At 41.6% G+C, this 26,550-nt stretch overlaps 1 protein-coding gene across 4 annotated transcripts in view; it reads left to right on the plus strand.

Moving 5' to 3' along the window:
* The window catches only part of IKZF1 (IKAROS family zinc finger 1), a 68,030-nt gene that overhangs the window by 27,490 nt on the left and 13,990 nt on the right, over nt 1-26,550 (plus strand). Inside the window, exon 4 of one of the 4 annotated variants that reach the window (XM_068395979.1) lies at nt 22,230-22,490. The exons of the other annotated variants lie outside the window; for them this stretch is intronic. Coding sequence (XP_068252080.1) covers nt 22,230-22,490 — 261 coding nt within the window. The remainder of the gene's footprint in view (nt 1-22,229; nt 22,491-26,550) is intronic. 4 annotated transcript variants of the gene reach the window in all.

Genomic DNA, 26,550 nt, shown 5'->3' on the forward strand with positions numbered 1-26,550 from the left:
TTGGAAACTCTGTCCTGCCTGATCTAGCTGCCTCCCTGAATGAGCAAGCTAGCAGAGCAGCCCAAAAGCAGGTTAGACCTGCAGCCTGCAATGTGAGACACTTTCTTCTGCTCCCTTCCTCCCCAGTAAGTGAATTCTGTGTTGTAAAGGGGCACGTGCAGGGCACGTAATTCCTACTAAAGTAACCCATTTGGTGTGTGCTTCTCTTTCTTTGACTTTTACATATTTTTAAGTTAGGAATAGTGCCCAGTTCTTGTATCCATTGCAGTTTAGGGACATGTTTCCCAGAAGCATTTAGGTGTCTAATTTATAGTCGTAAGAAGGTATCTAATCTGTCATTCCACCATCAGCCATAGTAACACCACAGACACTAAATGGGATTTTCTGAAGTAACTCCTACTCCTTTGATGTAAATAAGATTTCAACCCTAACATGCCAAAATCCGTGCATAAAAATGGGATTAAGAACCCCATTGAAGGTTTGCAGAGAATTAGTAAATGCAAACACAGATTACTCTCAATTTCCAACCAAAACAGAGCTGATCCAAAAATAAAAGTTAAGGTCCATGTTTTGCTCTTTGGTTTTCACCTTCCATTTCCCCTGTTTCTCCTCCCCCAAAGATAGTCCAAAATTATCTCATTTGAGAAGTGTAATAAATGTAGCAAAAGTGGAGAAATGTGACCGAATGAATTTACTTCCACTCTTCCAAGTCACATATCGGCATTTAAAGAGAAAAAAAAAAGAGAAGAGACTGAAGAGTAAGGAGAACTTTCACATAAGCTATTTTTTTTACCCTGGAAATGTTACTTCTGAGGAAGTGGCTCTTACCAGAGTTTTCAGTAACTTCTAGATTATTTTATGGAACAATGTAAGAACTCGCCTGCTCCCTGACCCTTCCTTTTTAAAAAACAAATAAAATTGAGAGCTTTAAAAGGAATTGCTGATTCCTTCATATAACAGAGAGTATCTGCACATGATTTTGCCCTCCTTGCTGATTAAGTAATATAACAGAAATGTTTAATGCACTGGAAAGGTGGATTTTAACTAAAGTTGGTGACACTTTCAGCTTGTGTTGCAATTAATAGAAGAGGAAATATTCATTCTTCGTATTTCATCATTTAAAAGCATCCTGTATTTGTAAGAAGCTGTGATCAGCCAACATCCCCACTATGGATTTGAACTTCCCAAATCTTTGGTCGTTTTTGTGTTTTGGTTTTTGTCTAAGCTAAGAGCTTTGCATTCTGATTTTTAATGATAGCTTAGGGTTTTTTTGGAGGGAGATCAGTCCCTTCTCATTCACAGTACTGCGCACCTCAGCATTATATGGACTGAGTTATTGAGCCTGTTTTTTCCTGCTGTGAATATGTGTTGCAATGCTCGGAAGTGGTGGCAGTGGTTGGTGTTGAAGTGGGATGGTTTCATTAGCACCGAAATGGCGACTGCCAGCTAGGGAACACTGTTGTTTCTGCACCCCTCATGCTGCATCTGGGTTTCAGAGATATCTTTCTGGGTCTTCCCATATGAGAATTTATTTTCAGGGTAGAATAGCACATGCACATATAGGTTCACCGTGAAAAATTTATTTGCCTTATTGTGGGGTGGACTGAGATCCACTGCTCGGTTTTTGTGCCCAGATTTGCAAAGGGAAAGAAACACCTATGTGGCCAAAGGAAGTGTCAAATGGTCCGTGATCCATCCCTACCGTGCCCTGCAGCTGGCTGTATTCACAATTCAGGCTGTGAATGTCTCTGTCTCTCCTGAGCAGAGCACCCCTCCTGGTTTCCCCAGGCTGAAGCCATGAGCGAAGAGGTGAGAACATCCCTTCTGCACTGACATGGTGCCTTCCTTTCTGAGTCAGGGTTCATCCTTTTTCCTCCTAGAATTCAAATCATTTTGTAACTGGCACCTCCTGTCACTGGATGTTGGAGGGGAGGTGGGGAAGCCCTGATGGCCAGCGTGGTCTTCTGCAGGTGTGGACCTACAACAATTTATCTAGAAGTCAAATGGGAACTAGGCTTTTCTGGGGAGGGGTTGAGCTTCCTGCCCATTTGTCCACATAATAGCAAGTAGAAATAAAAATGAGAATTGATAATTGTTCTAGTAAAAGGCTTCAGTGGCTTTGGAGCCCAACACATCTACAAGACGAGGAAGGAATAATGGCAATGAGGCATTACCTATGGTGTAGCAACACATTTGTTTAATCTTACCACCATGTTGCTAGTAGATCCTAGTAAAACTGGTATCCTATCATGGGCTTATTGTGGTGTTAGGTGGATTTTTTTTCTCCCTGCAAAACAGACTAGAGAAGTCTGATATTGTTTTTTCTGTAATTACACATTAATAAGTCTTTACGTTCACTACACAGTGTAACCGTTGCTAATAAACTCTTTCCTGTGTGCCATGAAAGAGACTGATTTATACAATGCACGATTTAGCCCTTGGTGTTAAGGAGACAGTGCAAAAATATGTTTCATTTCTAAGACTTTTTGTAATTCATTCCTTCTCTTTAATACTCCCTTTGAAGTTTGAAATGGCAATATATTTTCCAGCCAACAGGGGCCATTTATTCCATTTTCTCTCTTTTACATTTGTAAATGCACACACATATACACGTGTACATACAAAGATATGTCTGTCAGCACACTTCAAATTATATGCCTGCAAAGTCAAATGTCTCTGTGTGTATGTCTGTGTAAAAAACTAAAAACCAGCACACATACGCAAAAGAGCATTTATCTTGAAAGCTGAGCTTTTCATTCCTTTTAAGAGGGAAAGAAAAGACCTATCAAACATACACTCTACAAAATAAACGCATGCCATCAAAATGTTTTTTTTCAAACCTAAAAGAGGAAAAGGTTAGTTCCTGCTAATTTGTCTGTATCCCTATAAGAAACCTAAGTGTAAATTCCATTTGGGAAGTGGGCAGCAGCGGAGGAAGACTGGCTTGTACCCACTGTGGCTTTTGCAGTCTGTGTAGAGCTGCCGGGCCAAGCTGGCTGTGAAGGCAGACAGTGTCATGGTACTAGAAGAACCACCAAAGAGTTCATGAAGAAAGGGGGAACTGGGGAAAGGAGAGAGAGACACGCACTCCCTCTCAATCCTTCCCGCTGGCGTTCCTCACGCGAGGCGATGTCCCGGAGAGGCTCTCCTGCCTGCTGCTGCTGGCTCAGCAGTGAAGGGGTGCATGGGCTCTTGGGATCCTCCCCCCCAGTTCACAAGTGCTGTTCCTTCCCACGTTTGGAAGTTTTATTAGCTTAATTTCTTACAGTGTTATTCAGGTAGGGTCTGTGATGGAGAGTGAGGGATACATCGATGAAATGTTTTTTCCAGAAGATTCTTTTATAGTCCTATACCAAATTTAGGAGTGCATAGTGAAGCTTTGGGGGATGTCTGGTCCTCACAGTAGAGGGGTACATGGCTGATATTGAAATAATCTAATGGAAAATGCAGATATAATATCTTGTATCTCCCATTTGAGATACAGCTTTCCACTAAAAGCTGATGCATGTCTAACTTGGTAACTTTCTTAAAGATGTTTCAGTAGCTAAATGAGCTACTGAATGCAAAAGTACAATTAAAAGAACCACTGTAACAGATGTAGCGATGGACCTTTCTGCTCTCCCGTCCTGGAAAGCGACAATGATATTCAGAGAATCTCCTTATGTGCGTCTCAGGGAGCTACAGGTTAGTGCAAAATGCAACCCCTCACAAAGGACAGGCTAATTGAGCAAAATGCAGTCCCCGGCCTTCCTGTGTGAGGACTGGTGTTCGCTGTGCAATGGTGGTTTTTTTCACCCCTTTTTTACCCTCAGTGAGACAGAGCACAAATAGTTATATTAGTTTCATACTTCCTGAGAACACAGCGATCCACACATTCTGGGCTGCGGGTTGTGTTTTTCACGTTCAGGCATAGGATGGGAGTTCATCAGATAGCAATGGGGAGCTCTAGCAAATAGCACATTTGCATCAGCAGAAACAAATTTCACAAGACTTGCTGGGAAGGTTTGCCACAGCATGCCACGGTCCTGCACTACAAACAGCCACTGCACATTCATTTGATAAAAAAGATGACAACAGAAAATGAAACTTTTAACGTACTCTTCTACGAACACTTGAAAAGCACATTACCCCAAAGGCGTGAGCCTGTGGCTCACATCAGCTTCGCTGAGACCCCATGGTGCCTTTGAGGTAAAGGCATTTGAAGCTGTGGATGAGCTGAGCTTCATTTGTCCTGGTGGCAAGGAGAGCTCTCAGCACTGCTCTGATGCAAGTGACAGTCCTGATGTCTAACAGTTTCCAAGAGTCCAAATGCCTGCCAGTAGGTTACTGGGATCGCTGGGATCTGAGTGCCTTATGTGCTCAGAAATATTCATCCAGCACAATTTTGTCTTTTTGTGTTGGACAATGCAGAAGCAACTTTCCTTGAGATGCTCTCCTCCAAATGAACAAAGCATCATTCGTCAATCCCATATTTTTGACTCTGGTTGCTGACCAGTTTACCAGGTAAAGGTTAATTTTCTGAAGACCAAGTCTGCACACTTGCTGCAGCCTCTGACAAACTTGACTGACCGTGACCTGGTTCAGACTGTATAGACCAATAGCCCAAACTGTATTTCTAGATGTATGTGTTCCTAGGTGGTGGAGTTAGCAGGATTTCTCTTGCATTCTTGACCTCACATTGTACTCCACAGTGCAACACGGCCATGACACAGATATCAAAGTTTACCTTAGCTAATAAGAAATAGCAGCTTCTGTAGAGCTGCTTTGCATTTTAATGGAGAAGATTTTTCACACTTTCCATTTGCCTCACTCTTAATCCAGCCACACTGTCTGGGTGTTAGTATGAAATTTAGGCGCATTATGAATCCTGGATTGAGTAGTACTGATGCACACTCTCTGGCTTGGTAGCAACAAGGAGTTGCAACTTGGTAGTTCATGGGAAAGAAGAAGGTTTCCTAACGTGTAATAGCACATTAGGACACACATTTGGGTGTTTCTATGCTTAGAATCCTTTGTGTTTGGTAAAAATGCAACGCAACGTCTGTTCCTTTGCTATATTTGAAAAGCGCTTGAAACATAAACTGGGCAGATACTTTAAAAAGCGACAAATGATTCCTCCAAGTAAAAGGCACTTACAATGTCTAGGACACGCGACTAGGAGCAGAGAGGAAGTTTGACAGAAAGTTTGCCTGCTAGACACTTTCAAATATTCCATAAATGCTGAGGGCAGGAAATGCCAATGCTGGTGGTCTGAACAGATCATCAACCCTTATGGGAAGACAAGTTTTGATCGCTCTCTGAATGCCTGGCGCCAGTTTTCACAGCACAGATCTTGTTCTAGTTGCGTATAATTGCATGTCCTCTGTCCATGTTAGTGTTTATGTAAGACTGGGAAGGGGATTGGATTAAGCTTTGCGTGTTTCTACTGCCATTTGTCTCCAGTTGTTTTGTTGGTTTTATCTATGAATTTGTGTTGTGGCACGGGGTTCCTGGAAAAGGAACAGAGCTCTCTTGCTGTAGACACTGTACAAACACCAACAGCACGCCCCAAAGAGTTTACAATCTAATTAAGGCTATATATACATGACTGATTAATTAAACCTTACAATTCCTAGCTGAGGTAAGTGTGAGGTAGGGCACAATGAGATGTAATCAATTGTGCTGTGGAATCTAAACCATAAATAGTATTCTGAAGACCAGAGAGCAAATTTGTTTTCTAATAGCTGCAACAAAATAGTCTTGTGTGTTCTTTCAGGGTGCAGTGGGATTGGTTTGGTTCAAAGTACTCAGCTGTGTTTTAAACAATGTGTCTCTTCAGCTTGAAAAGTGAGATCAAAAAATATAAAACAGGTAAACATAAATAAATGAAGGATTTGGTGATGGTACATGTGGGAATAATAGAAACATTGGCAGTGAATGACTAGATCATTTTGGGAATCAGGAAATAATTAATTTCCTGACTTCTAATTAGTCTAGATCTTAGTACAGAGGAGCAATTCACTGTATCGCTTGGACTTTTGGAAAAAGGAAAGGGTTGATTTGCAGCTCCATGCCTGATTTGTACAGGCAGGAGTCATGCCAGTGCAATGAGTGGAATTACAGCCTGGTGCCAGCGTGACAGAGCAGTGAGTGAGGCTGGTCCTGGGTGGGCAGCTGAGGATAAAGCTGGAATATAAGCCCAAATTTCAGGGGGTAAAATCCATACTCTTGTCCAGGCTTTTCTTTTTACTGAGATGTTTCTGAAGATCTTTTGCATTACAAAAAATTTGGTTTTGGAGTGAGATTTCACACCTCATAACTGAACATGTATGAGAAGCGCTACAAAGCTGAACTGGAGATGACACAGTTTTCAGTATTTAGTCATTTCCTACAAAAAAGGTACAGGCTGAGCCCCTCTCTTATTTCCTTTCTCAGACCACTGATAGCTTCTGCCATGCTGGCTGCAGTGTGGTGGGAAATTAAAAACTGGTTTGGATTATTTTAAACAGTTTATGCTTTTTTTCCTTGAGGTAGTTGCCTTTGGGATTTTTACATCTCTCTTGGAACAGAGTGGTAGCATGGGAAAAGGCCAGTTAAGGAAAAATATCATTCCTTTCCTGCTTCTGCATCATTAGTCTGAGGAAGAAAAAGCCTACTTTTTGACCTTTGGCAATCCCAGATAAGGGAGAGCTGGATGAGGGCTCCAAGCACTTGATATCCAGTATTTTATGGGTGTAACCGAGGTTTGTTAGGCTGGACAGTAATTCTACCTTTGTATAATTCTGTAGGACACAACACAGATTATGGGTATCATTTTCACAAATACCAAAGTGATGCAGCCTCTCGAGCTACCACTGCTGCCTGCCCCGTGATCCCTAGTCACCTTCTGTGGTACACATGCCAGGAGGGTGACCAGTGCATGGCCAGATTTCAGCCTTATGTGTTAGGATACTTGAGAGGCATGTACCCAGATACAGGAATCACTCTAGACAGCAACAGAGCTTTTGAGTTTCCCCATTTAAAACAAAGAAAAAAGTCTTATCTCCATTAAAAAAGAATTGAAAAATGTGCAGATAGGGAAGTAAGGGCACATGATGGATTAAGTGCCTTTCCCATGGCCACACAGGAAGTCTGTGGCCAAGCTAGGAATTTAACCTAGATTTCCTCAGTCTGTATCCAGTGCCCTGTCCCTCTTTGAGTCCATAAAAATTTGTTATTGAATGCTCTATAGGCTGAAGCAGAAGGCTGCTGTTTGTGAGGAAGAGAATTATTAAAAGATAAGTACTATTTATAATTGGTGAGAAACTGAGAATAGTTCTGGACCAAGTATGGCCCATTTCTGTTGCTATTTAATGTTCTCTTTTTTCCAAGTTCACATCAGCATAAAAATCCCCTTGTGGTATTGCTCCTTAACCAGGCAAACTACTCATGCCTTTCCTTATGGCTAGGATTGCAGTAGAGGCCAATGCTTAGTTGTTTCCAGCTGTCCTGGTTTAACAGTAAGTAGCATTATGACTGTCTTGACAGGAAAATTATCATATTTCTGCCTCTTTTGCTGCATCCAAAATCAAATAGAAAAATTGCATCCATTTTCTGTGGAGAACATCCACAGCTAAGTGCTCTCTTACAACACTTATTTGACTTGACATAGCATTGTTTCTTGAACAGCTGCATGACTGTTTTTTGTCTTTGGAAATGCTGAACTAAATCAAGAGGGGCTTCACTGAAGTTAAAACCAGACCAGAACAAGTAAAGCCAGAAGGCAGCGGTCAGGTCATGCCCCTCAAACCCAAAATACACACCAGCCCTTCTCTGTAATAGGTAGGACATGACAAGCTAGGCAAAACCTTCACAATGGTCATGGTCCCTCTCACATAGGTGTACATGGGTATTACACAGCTTGGTCACGCTGCCATCCCTAGACAAATAATGCGGTGTATAAGCTATGCCTCTGTGAACTAGAGGTATTGGTGCTGTATCTGTAGAGAAAAGGAAGAGCAGTCAGAGCTGCAGGATGGGACATGCACTGCAAGTCTCCAACAGTCATAACATCTAAGGGGCTGCTGCTGTTCGCAAGAGGAAATGCTAACTCCTTCCTACACAGGTAAAGTCATCTCTCCTCTGTCCCTCACGTCCCAAAATACATTAACTTTAGCTGAAGAAATAAACAATGGTCAAATGGCCCAGAAGATACTCCCTAATTCACAGATAAATGGTAGGGAAAATAGCTGAGCCTGTTGATATTCTCTGTGCAAGAGTGTTTCAAAGAAAGTGAAGCCTCACTAATGTCCATTTCTTATCACCTCCTGACAGCCTCCTTTGTGGGGGAATAGCCACAAATGGTTTTGAATGAGCTCTTACAACAGAGTAGCTTTCATGCAGTGATGAACAAATAATTATAACCCAGTACACCTTTGTGTAACAATCCTGACTTCATTTACATGTGGGATTTCACCACTATATTCCTGAGAAACTACAAAATTCAGTTAGCCACTAGATAAGATAAAGCCTGGAGCTTGACTCAAAAGGGATGCATAACTGTTAGCGTTGTGATATTTGGAAACGGTCATTTCTCAAGTTTTTACTTTCTACTCAGCCCTTTATCAGACAAATTCTTGCTGAAAAGTCCCCGAGAAATGGGAAAGTGTAAAAAGTTGGGTCCCGCTCTGTTCTTAAAGAGGTTAATGTTCTGCTTTGTATCTCTTTTGCCTGCAAATGGAGAAGAGAAAATTCTTCATGTGAATTTCAAATGCTTTCTGCTCCAGCCAAGTTTCGTTCTGAACGAGCGGGACAGAACAGTACATGATCTCAGTGGAAGGACTTCCTAAGCTGTCTGCTCCATCCGCTGGCAGCTGGGCAGGATTGCCCAGTTAGGCAATCCCTACTCTGCTTTAGCCAATTTCCTTCTGTACTCTTCCATCACTGTCCTCCGTGGCTGCCTTCAGTCCATTGCCTAATTGAGCCTTCTCACCCTGAGGTTAGGCATGTCGAGGCCTTTTCTTCATGTTTGATTTCCCTCTTTTCTTTCTGAGAGTGATTTGAGGAGTCCCTCCTCTTGGTTGATATGAGATAAGGAGGGTGGTGGTGGTGGGTCCAGGTTTGGTGAAGTCCAGCCACACACAGAACAGCACAGTTCAGTGACTGTCTTACAGTAGGTGAGGAGGGGAATACAGGTCAAGTGGTTGAAAGTCAAAGAAGAAGAGTAATCTAGAAGATTGCTGCAGAGGCAGAAAACGCGAAGCCTATATATTTTTTGTTTGTTTTAATTTTTTTTTCTGCTAAGCCACCAAGTATAATTCCTGATCTGTGCTTCCCTTTCTGTCACTTCTCCATAACTCTTAGCATTTCAGTTGGGCTGCTATCTCTAGGCTGCTTCCTCTTTTCCTGCTTTCCTCTATTTCATTATTTGCCCTCCTTCCTCTTCAAGTGCTTTTACAACAGAGCGAGGAGGATGTGGAAACCCAGTTACAATATGACACACAAACTGCAGTGTCACAACTACAGCTCTTTGGTTTCACCTCTGGGAGTGCGCAGAAGGAGGTCAGGGTGAAGAAGCAGGAGTGGGGGGCTGAGGGAAAGAAGGGAGAGATTTACAAATAGGGAAGAGAAAAGAGAGAAAGTCACAAGGTTTCCAGCACGGGTACTTAGAATAGTAGCTTTCCACATAGTTTAAGATAATCCCAAACTGAATCATCACTGTGTCCTTGAATGCAAAGGAGAGATGGCAGTCTGCGCCAGTCTAAGGGTCTCCCACAATACTGCTGCCACAGAGAAGATATAGCCCTGATGCGTTTCTGAACTTGCCTGTAGAGACATGAAAGCTGGGCAGAACTCTAGGCCTGTATTGTGCACAGCTCATAGCATTGCCCTTTCAACAACAAATAAAGAAAAAAACAATAAAACCTCAAAAGAAAAATTATTCTTAGTGCCCACATCTGTGTGTGAAGTAAACCCTTGAAAGATGCTGTGGATGAAAATGAGGAGGTGCTGCAGCTTGAGATACCAGGAACTGGCAAAACTCATGCCCACAGACATTGCTCCAGGTACTTCATAGGGCACCCATTAATTAGAGGTGCTCCTTCTCTTCTCTTCTCTTCTCTTCTCTTCTCTTCTCTTCTCTTCTCTTCTCTTCTCTTCTCTTCTCTTCTCTTCTCTTCTCTTCTCTTCTCTTCTCTTCTCTTCTCTTCCCTTCCCTTCCCTTCCCTTCCCTTCCCTTCCCTTCTCTTCTTTCTCTTCTTTCTCTTCTTCTTTCTCTTATCTTCTTTTCTTTTCTTTTCTTTTCTTTTCTTTTCTTTTCTTTTCTTTTCTTTTCTTTTCTTTTCTTTTCTTTTCTTTTCTTTTCTTTTCTTTTCTTTTCTTTTCTTTTTTCTTTTCTTTTCTCCTTTTTTTTTCCTTTTTTCCTTTTAAAGTTTTTTTTCCTTTTTTCCTTTTTTCTCCTTTTTTTTCCTTTTTTTTCCTTTTTTTCCTTTTTTTTCCTTTTTTTCCTTTTTTCTTTTTTTCTTTTTCTCCTTCTCCTTTCCTTTCCTTTCCTTTCCTTTCCTTTCCTTTCCTTTCCTTTCCTTTCCTTTCCTTTTCCTCTTTTCTCTTTCCTTCTCTTCTCTTCTCTTCTCTTCTCTTCTCTTCTCTTCTCTTCTCTTCTCTTCTCTTCTCTTCTCTTCTCTTCTCTTCCTTTATCTTTTCTCTTCTCTTTTCTTTTTCCTTCCCTTTTCTTCCCTTCCCTTCCGTCTGGGGTCTCCTAGAAGCCTTTCAACTCTGTTGATTTAAATTTACACCATAGCAACTGGTGTAGGACTTGCTCCAAACTTCTAGGCCATGACAGATGCTAAGGAGATAAACAACTGTGGGTTGGGAGCAAATGGGTAATATGTCCAGACTGCTCTGTGTGTTTGTGGAAGGAGTTAGAGGAACAGTAGATAGAGGTTTCCTGTTAAGCCGGACAAGGGGGAAGCTGTGATGTTTCTCGGCTATGGCTGTGATTGGACTCAAGTTCAACAGCATTTTCAGTGTGGGTTTGCTATTTCTCCACACGCCATGAGACGCTCAGGTTGTCTTAAAAGTCTGAACAACACTGAAAGTCAAGGAGATTTAAGCTCCTGAATAATTTAGATACTTCAAAATTGCTCTCCACTGCCACACAGTTGCTTGCAGTGTGTGGGCTGCTGCGGTGGAACAAGGGTTTGATAGTCACCCTCTGCTGCAGATTGGGAAGCAATGCTTGAACCTGCTCTTAGCATTGAAATCGGAATATGCCAATACATGTCCTTTTTGTTAACTACTTCGCCACTGATCAACTTACAGGTTATGGCAAACAGTTTGTGGGGAGCTAACAAATGCCTGCCTGCATGTGCATGCTAAACAGAGGGTGGTCCTGATGATCAGAGGTGACTGATGCCTAGAATTCAGTTACGGAGCTTGAGACAGTGGTCTGATTTCTCAGTGACCAGTGTTGTCCAGGTTGATCTGTTTTCTGATAATATAGTTTCATTAGTGTCTGAAGTTGGAGAGCTACAAAACATCAGTTGCTTTTGTAAAAATCTTTTGTTGATGGACAAATGTTAAAAATTGGTTGGTAGGGATATTGAAATGAGTGGAAGAGTTTAGAGAAATTCAAGCAGTATTTGAATGCTCGTTAAACCATATTAGATTATTCTGTTCTATACCTCAGCCAGAAATGAAGGCCTTGATGGAAGAATTTCTGTGATCTGAGTTATGTAGGTTTCTCCTGTTCATAATAGTCAGTTTTGGGCTATTCGTGACAACTTGGTCTAGAGTGGTGCTGAACCATTTAATTCAACAACTATTATTTTGAAAGCCTTTTCCCTTGAAGCTCTGCCAGCAACACATTGGCTTGGATGCTTTGTTGATCTATCCATGTCAAGAAAACGGTTGCATTTTGATGTAAGATAGTGATACTCAGCACGGTGATTGTGACTGTTTGAAGATTGTGATCTTGACTGTGTTTCCAGTGAGTTTCAAATGTTGGATTATTCGTTCAAGAGAGCAGTAAAATATTTTTAAAAAGTGCTTTTACATTCACCAGCCTTAAGCATTGCTGAAGATTTGTTCAGGGTTTGAGGAAGCTGTGCCTCAGTGGATTGCCATATTGGCCTTTCTCCTCTGGAGGAATGATGATACTTGCACCAGAAACCCAGCTAAACCTCAGCTTGGAGTTCCTGTCTGTGGCACAGTTGCTTCCTGATTTTGGAGATACCCTTCAGGACAGGAATAGGGACTCCTAAATTCAGTAGTTTCAAACCACAGCTGAGGTGTGCTTGCAGAGCAAAGCTAGAAAGTTCAGCTAGGATGCTGTTCCTGATGTAATATCTTTTACATATAGAAAATTCTTTAGCCTGAACTTCTGTCGTATTTTTCCCCACATCTTTCTGAAAAACTGGACTTTTAAAATAATCTCTCTGTCTTTTTGAGTCAGCTGTTGCAGAAAGCTAGTGAAATCTAGGTTTTTCTCTTAGCATTATGTTCAAAGACCCAAGGAAACAGTACACAACTTCGCAATTGGTGGATGCCTCACAGGAGAGACATCCAACATCAGGGATGATTCCTCATAGCGCTAATATGGCTAAGGTTGGATTCTGTTCAGGGAAGGGAAGGAAGGCTTGTTTTTCCTCAGGTAAAAGCAAGGAAAGATCTAGTATGAAAAATGGCCAAGGAAGTGAGGAAAGACAAGAAGTCTTTTGAAAATGTGAACTGAACTGAGTTTACAGACTTTCAGAAAGATCCAGAACTCTGAGTGTTTGAGAGTCTCCCAGCATCATTTGGGGTTTCTTGCCATTTCAGCACAGAGGACTGATTGCCTGAGGGGGATTCCAGGACCCTGTAGCAAAGCATTGGCTGCAATACACGGTGGGAAAGTATAATTTTGTCCTGACATTTTTCTCCTCAGGAGCTATCTGGTATGTTTGCCTTCAGAGAATTTCTTTAGGATTTGTGTAGAACAATTTATGCCTCTTCCTCAGAAGATGTAGATTAGGATTTCTTTTCACTGGACTACTGAGCACACTGTAATGAGGTAAACAGCAGTTTACATTGCAAAACCTTCTGGTAATATTTCTACAACCCAAAAGGAAAAAACTTCAATAGCCTCAGATGGACTTCTAGAAAAATAACTGAGCACTCAGGATTGACAGATCTAAAGCAGGCTGTCTCAGGATTACCTTCTTTACAGAGTCCCGAGAGAGATCATCTACTTTATCACTTATAAAGCGATGACTACATTTGATCTGCTTTAGCCTAAAGTAAACTTTCAATGTCCCTGGGGTTTTTTTCCCCTGTCTGGTGAGGGTGACAGAGAGGACTCTGCTCTGCAATTTGTTTTCTGAGTAAGCAAGATAATAAAATTGTCATGAAGTATTCCCTCTCAAGTGCAGAAATGGCTAAGTTCCTCTCCATTTCATCCTCCAGCCTCTTCTCGAAATAGGAGACTGACAGTGCACCGCCTTGGCACAGCACCCATAGGCACCTCCCCAAACCTAAACACAGCTGCTTGGTCTAATTTTAGATCTACTGACCCTTTGACAGCTGGGGAACTACCCACACTTGCATAGAACAGCACTCAAGACATCATCACGGTAGCTGAACAGTCCCTGGTAAAAGTCCCCGCGTCTGTCTTGCTGACAGCAAAGGCACAGCACATTAAGTGTTCACATGGGTGTGCTTGTGAGGGCCTGACCTTGAGCCAGGGTAGCTCTGTGCCACTCCAGGGACAAAATTAAAGACGTGTAAGCAGCTCACTGAGCTGAAGAATGAAAAGGGGAAGGTTTGCAAGGGCTAACTTTGCATTTAGGGCAAGGCAAATTTAGGTGCTCTGAAGCAATATACAAAACAGTTCATCTCCCTGCCTGTCCCTGTGCCCCCCCATGCACCACGCTGGCTGTATGGCAAGCCTAGGAGCTGTGTCCTCCCCTTCCTACAGCAGACCCAAGGATACTCTGTTGCTCCCAAGTGGTAGCTTTCTTCTGCAGGATAATGACTGCTGTCTTCAGCTGGTACAGGTCTGACCAATACCGTCTGTACGTGTTCAGATTTCACAAGGTTTTCTCTTGGTCAGACAGGCTTAAAATTCCACTCTAACTACAGTTCACATCATTTGATTGTAACTGATCACCTATCTAGCTCTGCTTTACTCGTATTTCTGCATTTTTTAAGCCCTTTGCTTTGGCTAGGGATCCCCACAGTAACCCCCAGGTTTGCAGCAGAGTGAGGACAACTTCCATCCATGGCTTCATGCAAGAACCTGCCCGTCTTTCCCATCTGTGAGGAGCTTCTTTGGTCTCCTCTTGGAGAAGAGGTTGCTCCTCTTCTCCAAAACACTAATCTTTGAGGGTGCACACTCTGTTCACATTCTCCCAGGTTGCCACGTGTGACTGCTATTAGATAGAATTTTATTGCATTAGTTGAGGACAGGTTAACACCTATGAATTTCACGAAAGCATGCTTTGTGGAAGGATTGGAGAAGGAGGATGCCTTATAAATGTTAGATTACTGTATGTCTGAGGCTCTGCTTCTTGTGGGTGACTTTTGCTGTGTGGGGAAGAGCATAAGCCGCAACGTTTGTGCCTATAGCATTTCTGGAGAACACAGCTTCACAGGTGCCAGACTCAGCATGTAAGCATGTGTATCCACACAGATACGCCTGTGTGAGCTGAGAATGTTTTCATGTATGGTAGTGTTTTTACGTCAGTGTTGTGTATGGTTACTTGAGATTACTTTGCTTTTTAAAAATTTCTTGCTAAATGCCCTTTTGCTACTTCTCATCCTTTAATGCCCACATTAAAAAATCTGATGGAAGCAGAAGAGACAAAGACTTTGAGGATGAGAAACTCTGTTCTTGCCATCATTTGTCAGCAAACCTTTCCCTCCAGTTTAAAAATCTTCCCAGCTTACTTCTCAAAACAGAAAAGTGTCAATAAAGTTTGTTACTGGCAAGCCAGCAGCAGTTCCCTTAGCTTCTGCATCATGCAGCCGCTAAAAGATGCAGAACATTTCGTATAGAGGAAGCATGGGTTACACATACATGTGGAACTTGAGAAATAGGTTTAGCATGGCTTTTCTTGAAAATGCTCTTTCTCTCGACTTTAAAGCTTAAGTTTTACTAGTAATTCAGATGATGAACATCAAGCAGCCAGGTAGTTAACAGTCCTTGGAGAAAACAACTTGAATTCCGTACAAAATGTACCAGCAAGTAGCACAACAAAGACAATAAATATGAACTAGAGCAGCCCCTTGGCTTGGTTACAGATCATTTCCTGCTGAAACACAAATTCAGAAAGATACATAAAAAGCACCTAGCTTCAAGTGTGTAAGTGGATTTCAGGGGCATTACTCGAATCTGTCTTTAACCTGTCCATCTTTACTAGTGCATTAGAGGACTCCCATAGGTAACTACTGGGAGGTTACTGGGAGTCTGCACCATGGAGCAAAACCCACTTCTTGTACCTTTTTTGTACCAACATACTTTGTTGGTTGTTTTGTTCACTTGTTTGCATTCCCTATGGTTTGATCTCATTGCAGCCCCCGGAAAACCACGTTGATGTGTTTTGCAACGCAGTGAGCACAGCTCCTTGCTCCTTGCAGCTGAAGCTGAGTCGTGCATGCCAGCAGGCGCTGGCACGGGCTCTGGCATGCCAGGCACCTCTCTGTGGGCAGCAGCAGGGCACCAACAGTGGGAGGAAATGGCAGTCGCGGGCGATGACGTGGGTGGAGCTCCTCACACTGGTTGTCCTGTGGGAGATAGCTTATCTGCGGACGCCTGTGTTTCTGGAATAATATACATTTGATTGAAAGCCAAAATTAGAGTAGGGAAGAAATTGGCTGCCAAGGGCTGATTGGTGCTTGGAGTCAAAGGAGGGGCAGCACGGACCCCGCAAAGAGGATCTGCTTATCCGTCAGCACCAGTCTGTTCCACCTGCAGGTGTGCCCCAGTGGTTCTTGCTACTACTCTTCTTTCTGGTATTTTTGTTTCTCTTTCAAAAGCCAGCTGACAGCCTCTCATTAAGAAGCCTTCATTCTTCTCTGCTGCCCCCTCCCCACCGTGTTGCAGCCTGTGGTAAAGACTTCAGCTCTCTCGAGCAAAACAATAAGGTGCCAGCACCGTGTCATTGGGGTGCCTCACTGGCCTCAGACATTCACCTCCCGCTATGCTAGTGGTCCAACTGTCCTGTGACACAGTGAATGCTGGGCTCTGTTTTAATGGAAGCCCTACATAACAGCTTGTGTAACATGGACTGCATACAGCCCCTTTTATTTATTGTTGTGTTTCTTTATGAACATAGCAATAAGGTTGCATTGTAGGCTCTAACGTTTTAGGCAATTCTCACTGGCCTCTAGCTTTCAGCATTTTGCACATGCAGATACCACAAACGCTCAGTTAACTGGGCAATGCAGTGCTATATGTAGAAAGGAGAGGGCAAAATAGACATTTTTAACAGCACTTGGATGCATTTGCTTTTTTATAGCTAAATAACTAGTTACTTTGAATCAGTCCCACCTATGTTGTGTTGTGTCTTCCAAATTTTACTGAAGAAGGGCTGAGGCCATTGCATAACTAATTATGGTTGCTATGCCCAGACCTTTTGTTGGCCTTTTTTACACATACATGATTCTTCATGTCACTTCAGAAGCTCATAAGGGAAAGATACTATGAATGGAAATGTAATTTAAGTTAAAGAATCAGTCTTTGTTGTTGTCAAACTTAGCCAGTGAATACTGACTCCTTAAACATTCTTTGGACAAACAACTTGCTTGTGTGCCTTACATTTTCGAGAATGTCATCCTCCACCCGTAGTGCTCTTATGTGGTGAGAACAGAGCTGATGCCACAGTAAATGACCATGATGTAAAAAGAAAAGGGGGAAGATTTGGATTTCAGGTCGTAGCCCAGTGATAGAATTTGGTGCACTGGAACAAAACAGAATAGCTGTTATGTCTTATATCAGAAATAACAGGTGGAATTGCTGGCAATATTCTGTTTTCTGGTTTTTGCACCTATGTGAACAGGGAGAGATCCTGTCTGCTTTTGTTGACACATGTTGGCATGCTGAGGTGGTTTATTTTGGCCTGATAGGCTTTTTTTCATCTTATTCTGCCTTTTTAGCAACACTTCCTATAATTTGTTAGAAAGGATAGTGTTAAAGGTTTTCTCCTCCTCAGCATAACAGTGCTAATCCACTGTTCAAATCTGCCAGGTATTGTTGCAGCTTCATCTGTCTGCTGCTTGAATAGTTATGTTGCCTTCATGAAAAACTCTTGTTGGACTTTAAAGCTAACATTTAAGCATCAACAAAATACTTCTGACTTGTCTTGGAATAACAAATGAGCCATTAAAATAAAAAATTACATACACCCAAATTATTTGGAGCAACTTGAAGAGAGGTCTTTGCTGTTGGCTACAAAGTACAAGCAAGACATTGCGTGGATCAAAAATCAGATTATCGTGGTTATTTTCAAAGAAAGGCTAAAGGATAACTTCTTAAAGGCAAGTATATGCCACAAGATGCAGTTAAGTACCTACTGGGATAAAAGTACTTAAAGATGCTCAAATCCTGTTAAAAATCAAACGGAGTTAGGGAATTCTATTGTTAAAATGCCCCAGAAACTTCAGTGTGGTTTATCTTCCTCTGTTACTCTCTAAATTCCTTTAATAGCCAAGTCTTGTGCTTTTTTCCTTCTTTAAAAATCCCACTGGAGAAGAATATGACTTGGGAGGTGAATACTCCCTTCCAAATGGCATTTTGGCCCAGGTACTTAAGCCTGTGCTGTTGCCAAAGTATCACAAAACTGAAAGGATTTTACACCTGAGAAGTCCCATAGCTATAAGAGAAGGTAAATTGGCAATGGATTGCCAATTCTTCACATGCTTTTTTTCCCAGCTGCCTATTTCTCTGTCCTTTAAAAGCCACCCTCCATGTTCTGTTTCTCAGGAGGTCCATTTGGTTTCTCCTTTCTTCCCACTACTGACTCCTTTACTTATTGCAAAATGCCTCCCTTCCCTCTCCACATTGCTCAACTCTTTCCAGGGACGTGTGACTCTGTCGCCTCGCCCTTCATCCTGCCTTCATGACTGTCCCAGCCTGAGTCTCGTGCTAAGCCATCTACTCTGCTTTTCAGTGATAAATCATATCATCGTCCCTTTCCCCTTTGACATATCAGTTCTTTTTTTTTTTTCCAAAGGCTTGCATAAACCACCTTTAACCATAGAATACAGTCTTTGTGACATAAATTTCAAATGCTCTTCAGAAAATCTTGAGTGAAGCTCCTAGTAAACATTGGGGAGCACAAGAGACTCACCCAGTGCCCTGCTTTTGAGTAACTTTCCACACTATGGGTAGGTGAAAAGGCAGTGAGGCAGAGCTGTCAGTTCAGTGACACTGGTGCACTCCACACTCCCTGCACAAAAAAAAAGCGTTTGGATTAAACTCCCCTGAATTGCACTAATGTGTACAAAGAGAGTAAAATACAAAGCCTTTTAAGGTCATCTCCAACCAAACTGAAATAAATTAATTAATGAGTGATGTCTTAATGTTGTTAGAAGAGCCAATGAAAAATTGTTACCATGAATTACTGTAGAGCTAATTAATGTCTGCATGTATGTGCACATAGACATGGTTGTGCATAGAAATTATTTCTACAAAGACTACATTGAGTATCTGTTTGAGAAAACCTGTACAAATGCTGAGTGTGTTCTTGATTAGTGCCTCTGAAAAGTCTGATTCCCAGGTATTTGTCACATCATCATTTCTCCAAGAACGATTTTCCCCAGTATGGCGAGGGAGAAGAACCTCTCTCACAAATGAAAAAGAAAACACTGTTGAATTTTATTTTCAGTCTAAGTCTCCAGAAAAAAAAAAATGTATAGCCTGCCTTCCCATTTCTCATTCAGATCTAATAAAAATCCTTAGTATTTCTACGGGAGCAATTTCTCTTTCTTGTTGTGTCTTCTACATCAGTGAGGCTTTTTTCACTAGTTTTCATTTGGAAAACAGGTTTGCAAAAAGTGCTAAGTTTGAACATGAAGAGATTTTGTTTATTAATTAGACCTATAAAATCTCCATGAGGACCCAGGGCAAGTGGCCTCAGCATCCATCAGCTGTCACTGGCAAAGTGAGCTCCGCAATTGAACCAAGCCCCTGCCATGAGCTGTTCTGCTGAATGGATGTGCTTTTAAGGGCATCCTGGATGCTTGGCCTCGTCTGCATGGGGACATTTATGGAGCAGCACAGCTACGGCAGTCTGGGGGCATAGCTGCAGAGAGCTTTAGTGAAGACTGACTGGATCAATATCCCTATCATTTCTTATGTCAAGTAATGAACTCCATCACTACTTGTATCAGTGTGCCTCATGGCATGTTAATTTGCATGTGGCTGCTCATAATATGAAGAGTATAGTGTGTTTGTTTGTGCAGCTACTTTTGTGTAGATGCATTGTGAGGACAAGCTTTAGAAATACAAACAAAAATATACACAATAATATGTATATATAATTGAACTCCCTCCTCTTCCATTGCATGAGACAGCAGGCATGAGAAGAAAACAATGCAATTTCACTTTTTATAACTGCAGTGGCTAGAAACAAGGATGTATAAAGAAGAGATCTCTGGCACACAAAGAGGGCATGTTGGCAAAAACTAAATCCTGAGAGGAAGCTTGCACTGTAGGGGCCTGTGGTTTCCCTGGGGGCGGGAGAAGACTGTGTTAGGTACTCTGCTCCCATTGACCCTTTAGAGACACTTTAGCAAAAGTTCCTCTTGACTTCAGCAGGAGTTAACCTGCGAGCAAAGGGAATACCCAAGAGAGGTTATGTGTTTAGAAAACATGATAAAACTTGTTGGATGCTTTGGAAGAAAAGGGCATTTTTACAAGTGGGAATTGTTCTGGGCAGGTCAGGATTCCCCCGCCAACTGTCCTGCTGCCATTCCTGCTTCATCCTAAACTGCTTGTGTTGCTTCTGTGATGATAGTTCTGTCTTTCTCGTAGGTATTTCTCTTATAGCAATAATGCCATTTTCTTTTTCATTTACTGCTAGCAGTACCACAAACCAGCATCCTGTTTGCCTTCTTTATTGCAGCTGCATATGGGGCAGAAGGTTTTAGGGACTTTCATGCAATAATTCCCAAATCTTTTTCCCGTAAGTATACTGCAAACTCAGTTCATTACAGAGCATTTCCATCTAGTTCCTACTTCTATGATTTTTGTTTGTGTCATTTAGCTTCTCAGTAATGTACGTTTGTCTGCATATGCTACCAAAGGGCTTAAGTAGTCGATCTTTTTGCTTCATTCACATGTATTTTGTTTTAACTTAACATAAAACCTACTTCAAAAGCCACTTTCTCCAAATCCCTGGCAGGCAAGGAGCCTGTAATTGTTTTGTATAAATATATTTACATTCAAATTATTATTCTTAGGAGAAAAAAAATAGGTGTGTGAATTATGGAAAAACTGCCATATGCTCAAGCCAAAGAGTTCTATTGCTTCCGTTTGCCATGGTGAAAACAGCAGTACAGGGTTGCAGTCCACTAAATTTGCAGAATAGTGTAGGTCACTTCTGTTTAGCCAGTCATACCATCTTTGTAAATCACTGTTTGGTCACTGATTTTTTTTTCCCCATATCTCTAAATTATTCCCCATTTTAGGGCATACATTTTAAAGGAAAACCTGCTATTTATGATGTGCACTCATTCTGTCTTGCATATGATTGCTATTAAAAATGCAATATTTGAAAAATCATTAAAATGCCTAGATTAGTAGACTTTATAAAAGGTGTCCAGTCAAGCAGTGCTCGGAAATGTGAACACCTTCACACTCAACATGTTTCCCAGAGGATTTGGAGTCATATACTCTTGTCAGTCACATCCATGCAATCCTCCTGAGACACCTGGGAGGTTGCAGGTTGTAGCAGAGAAGAGTTTGTCAGACCTTTCAATTTCAAATGAATGTCAAAGTCTTTCATCTCTTGAGGTAATTATTGCCCATAGCTTAATTATGTTATTGCTACACCACCACTTATGAATAAGGCTACCATGAAACTACTGTTCCACAAAAGGAAAACACCTGGTCCTTATTGGGTGAAACAGATCTCTCATGTACTCAGCTAGCCATTAAAGTAAATGCTCTCCTTTTTGGGGTGGGGTGGGGCAAAGGAAGAGGTTTTTCATGAAAGAAAAGTAAGATTTGGGGCAATGAAATGGTCTTTTTCAGCCTAATGAAGTACTATTTTTTCACCAAAATCATCAGATTACAAGAGGGAAATAACTGTGAAGATTATTTATTCTACAAAAAAATGTCATACAGTCCTGTGGAGAGAAGAGGAATGAATACTGGCATTAACTGATCTGAATCTTGGCCCTTTTCCATAACGTTTAGGTTTGCTGTGTTCATATCAGATCAGATTTACCAACCTACATGTTATCATATACACTAAGGCTATGCCAAATTTATACCTGAATTTTTCTCCTAGCTGCAAGCAATTATCACCTATGGGATTTTAACACACAGGACTTATCCAGTAAAGTCAAAACAGTTCTCCCACCCACCTTTGTTGATTTGACTGTTTTTTAATAGTAGCTTATGGCTGTAGAGATCCTCTTCTCTTAATCAGTGATCCTAATCCTGCTGCCCTAAAAACACAATTACCACTCCTATAATTTCCTGTAATGCTAGTTCTTGCTCTTAAATTCTTCCTTCTATCCTTTTCCACCCTGGTTTCTTTATCAGAGTTTGTACTCTTTGCTTTCCCATTGTCCTTGCCTACTCCATAGAACTGCAAAACAAGTATTTGGATTCAGTACAACTCTCAGGATCTTCCTGCCAAGTGGAGAATGTTGCATTTTCAGTTCATTTTCATCCATTGTCTTTGATGAGTTATTTACTTTCACAATTTTTTTGGACAAACTCATGTGAAGTGTATTCATTTTAAATTTCATTCCAATTAGCCTGAATTGTCAAAATGATATTACAAATGCAAAAATCTCAAGCTGACCTAGGAACAGACTTGTAATGTTGTTTGGGTTCCCAGACCCCTGGATGCCTTGTGTTTATCTTACTGATATTCACTGTTCATTGCTCCATGTGTTACAAACTCATCACATTGCCCATAGAAATGTAGTTGTGTTTGTAGCTTTTGTTATTTAGGTATATTGTACATGCTGTTTAGAAGTTATCTCCTTTGATGTGACTGTTTCTTTGCCACCAGATTTATTCTGTAACAAAACTGAGTGGCATCCTGTATTGTTTTTTTCAGCCGGTAATATTAAAATAGAGACTCAGAGTGATGAAGAGAATGGGCGTGCCTGTGAAATGAATGGGGAAGAATGTGCAGAGGATTTACGAATGCTTGATACCTCGGGAGAGAAAATGAATGGCTCACACAATGGCCCAGGCAGCAAGGCTATGTCAGGAGTTGGAGGCATTCGACTTCCTAACGGAAAGCTAAAATGTGATATCTGTGGGATAATTTGCATCGGTCCCAATGTGCTCATGGTTCACAAACGAAGCCACACTGGTAAGGCCTGCCGTAGTTTTTCCTTTAGTTGACAAGAATTGGCCACATATTAGGAACTAAGAATTATTTTCTGTATCATGCACATGTTCCCTCTTGTAAGATAATGCAGCGTCAGTGGGCATTTGGAACTCGGTTATTTTGTTACGCCATTTCGAACAGCACAGGAATTGAGATTTCTTCTTGATGGAAGTCCATCTATTGGGCTGCAAATTGTGCAGGTTGTTTGGTTTGAAGCTACATGAAAAATTTAAATTAAAAAAAAAAAGTAAAGGAATCTTATTTAATTTCTAAGAAATTTCTAAGAATTGCTGAAGAAAAACCCATTTGTGGCTAACTCTGAAATCGACCCAGTTCTAATGTTTCCAACAATGCAACAAAGCTCATTATGGATCAGTGATTATGAAAGTGATTGGCAAAATAAATGTTAAGGGAACTGTACTGGCAGTCTTAGTAAAAAGGGGGTTAATTTTATGTCAAATGTTTCATGAAGTAAAAGCAAGTATTGTCACTGGGCAAATCTGGACTAAAGGGTTTCCACTGGGACACTAAAAGAGACATGTAAAGATTTGGGCTCCATAGAGATGGCTTTTCATTATACAGTGCTGTGAATCTTCTTGCCTCAATTTTCTAATTCTAAATAGTCTCAAAGAGTGCAAAAAATGAAGAGGCTGAAACAAATGAAGAAGTAAAGACCAGGGTGAGTCTCATCTTACCTGATATAAGCTGTCTAAAAATTAGGCTTCCAGTCTAAACTCTGAGGTCATCTGTAGTCAAAGAAGAACTGAACTGTACTGTTGTGCTATACAAGTTACTTTGAAAATAAATAAATAAAGTATTTGGCATTTTTGCATGAATATTCAAATGAGAGGGAATTTTTAAGGTAAGAACGACCTGTCCGATGGTTAGATTCCACTGAAATAGTTGTGCAAGTGAACACAAAGATACTTTCTTCCTCTGCATCCCCCCAATGATGCTTAAATTATTTCCCCAGAATTACTAAGGAGCGAGATTAACAAAGTGTTTTCAGAGTTTAATGGAGAGGATCCATGAAAAGTCCCCGAGTGTGGTCCATCCTCGCCAGTGCTAATGTCTGTCATTGTAACTGTGACTGTTCAAGCTCTGGAAGGGTGCAATCTGTTAGTGTAACATGGGTTAGCCACGTTCAGAAGCCGTGCTGGTGATAGTTAGCAATGCTGATACATTGCCTACTTCAAAGCACTCTTCAATTCAATATGATAAATCCCTCTGTCAGGGAAGAGCAGATAATTCTCTTTATTGGAAAAGCCACAACTAGTTCTCAGAAGAGAGGCTGTAGCCTACTTCCCAGATATAATAAAGTGCTTGTTGGTCAATTGTTTCCTTTTTTTTATGTTAAATTAAATGTTAATGTGATCCTTTAAAACTTGATAAAATGTATATGGAAAATGACTTGGACATGCGGCCTTTTAAACAGATCCATGGGATTGAAGAGGATGGTGTAGTAGTTGAAATAAAATGTTGCAATTTAAAATGCATTTAGAGGTAGAAGTCTTTATGCTTGTTTAAGGAGGCTGCTGTTTTATTAAAAGTATGCTGTTGCTGCTTTGGAGGAGCTGTTTCGAGTCCCAGAGGGTCAGAGGCAGCGTTTGCACCACGGCTGAATGGCCTGTGTCGGAACACACCTGGTTTTAGGGAGGTGGTGGGCAGAGCTGCCTTTGTTTCTAATGCACTGGTTGATACCCGGCAGGCTGAGTCTCCGGAGAATGAGCTGGGCTGCCTGTTCCCTGTGGCAGTGTCCCTGGGGGCCACCTCACTAGTTTCCCTGGCACAGACCTCCAGCTGCCCGAACTCCCTGCCTGGCAGAGGGACTCATGCCGGCCAAGGGTACTCGGGGTGCTACCACGCAAGGGCTGTCACTTCGAGACTTCTCTGTCCTTTGCAAAGCCCTCCCCTTGCCAATGGGACCCTCTTTTTAGTCAGGGAACGTAGTTAAAACATACAGTGGAAGTACCCCACAAGTTGCACTTCGCTCAGCAGGACCTCCTTCTTTTACACTTAATAAAACTAAAGGGTGTGAAGTTGCGTCCCTGAGTCCTTCCATGGAAAGAAAGCCTTTGCTTTCCCTCCTGCCTTGCCCTCAGCTCCTCTCCTGAGCAGCCTTTTCGGGTGAGCTCAGGCAGTTTTTTGGGGGCTGGCAAGGGAGTGGAGGCTCGGAGCCGGCAATTTAAATTAAAGGGATGTCATGGGGAAACAGTGGTGACTGCTTTTCCTGTCAGCTGCGCTGTGAAAATTAAAGTAGAAATGGAATATACTATTACAGACATTAAACTGACTACGCCAAAGCCCATTTCAATACATGCCCAGTGAAGGAATAAGCCTTGCAAATGAATCACTTTGCTGCTAATTCATGTAAAACCTGCATATGCAGCGAGTTTTCCTTAAATAAATATTTGATAAGTGAACAAAACTCTAGCACACTAAAGTGCCAAAATAAAATGACTGCCTGACCTGATAAAAGGCATAATTACTTTTAATGAATACACCTGCCAAGTGCAGATATACAGAGCAGCACCTGATCTTTCTGCCCCCTCCTGTCTGCAAGTAGCTGTACAGCACTGACTGCTTCCCAGCGCCTTACCTGTTGCTCCCGTCTGCGGAGCGAATACCTCTCACAGACATCCTACTCTCCTCACTCTCCTTCCGCAGGGTTTTCAGTACGTTGATTTTCTCCAGCTTGCCACTGTCTTCCTTGGTGTTTAGGAGAAAGGAGATCTAGAAAGGAGAGAAACCCCTTCCTGCTCCCTGGTGCTGAGACCTCAGGGCACAGATTCAGGCTTCATTTGCTCAGTGTGCACATATGTGTGTGCATGTGTGTGTATTTATATATGTGCATATATATATATGTGTGTGTGTGCATATGTATATACATTCCCTCCTTATATGTACACTCCTTTAACTTAAGCCACCAGTCAGATCACTTATGTCTTGTTACTTGGGTCTGAATGTCTCAAATTTATTTAGAAAACTAATGCCCATTGAAGAATGAGCATTAAAAAAAAGAGAGAGAGCTATGCACGTCTCTGAGTTTTAGGTGATTTTGTCAGTATATTGTTTAAGAAATGACAAATATTTCAATTAAGATGATAAATATTCTTCACTGAATAAGTAGTCCAGGGCCTGTGCTCCCACTAAGGCTTGTAAATCACTGCAATGGTGGTTGTTTCAATTCAGGGTTCTGTTGCAGTTTTTGCTCCTGGGCCCATATTCGTCCATAGCTACACACCATGCAGTGAAATATGCCCAGGATAGACATGTGCTGTTCAGAACTGGCAAGAAAATAACACAAAAAATGGAGTGTTTAAACAAAAGATGCATTACCTATTTTTTCTTTCCATCCTGTCCCTTCCCCATTTTCGAGGGATAGCACCGCACCCAATAACCTTCCATCAGTGACCGCCTCCATCCTAGCAGGGCTGGGAGCTTTGCTGGGCTCACAAGGCAGGTGTTCCCCACCCCAGCAGTTGCAGCATGGATGACCAAGGGCTGGCCAAGCTACACATAGTTTCAGGGTCTTTCAGTGATGGTGTCATTTCCCTTGTACAGCAATGTGAGTGCAGGTTCCCTCACATTTAATCCCACTGTAAGTTTTGTAAAAATATTTGGTATGCAGCAGTCCCATTTGAAATGCTCCATCCGTCTGTCTTCTCCACTCAGTGCAGGATTTCACCCTGTAATTGCGAGAGCTGTAGGCTGGAGATACATTTCTTTCTTACTTTGCTTTACATTTTATTCCTGGAGTACTTTTGTGATCCTTGTTCTCTCCTCTTACGCTCCTCTGAGTAAAAATAACAGAAGTGAATGCTAGAAAAGCTATTTAGTAAGAATTAACCATTTCTTCTGAATTTGTGTCAGACAAACTGACTTCTTCATTACTGTTTCAGTCCATTTATGAAAAATACCTTCCACGCTGAGTAACTGCCCCAGAGATTAAGAGGTAAAGGAGACAGACTCTTACTCGTTTTCTTTTTTCCCTAACAACTGCTGTGCATGGCTTACGAAGTGCATTGCAAAATCCTGTAAG

The sequence above is a fragment of the Nyctibius grandis genome, chromosome 3 (assembly GCF_013368605.1).
Source record: "Nyctibius grandis isolate bNycGra1 chromosome 3, bNycGra1.pri, whole genome shotgun sequence".
Classification (NCBI taxonomy): domain Eukaryota; kingdom Metazoa; phylum Chordata; class Aves; order Nyctibiiformes; family Nyctibiidae; genus Nyctibius; species Nyctibius grandis.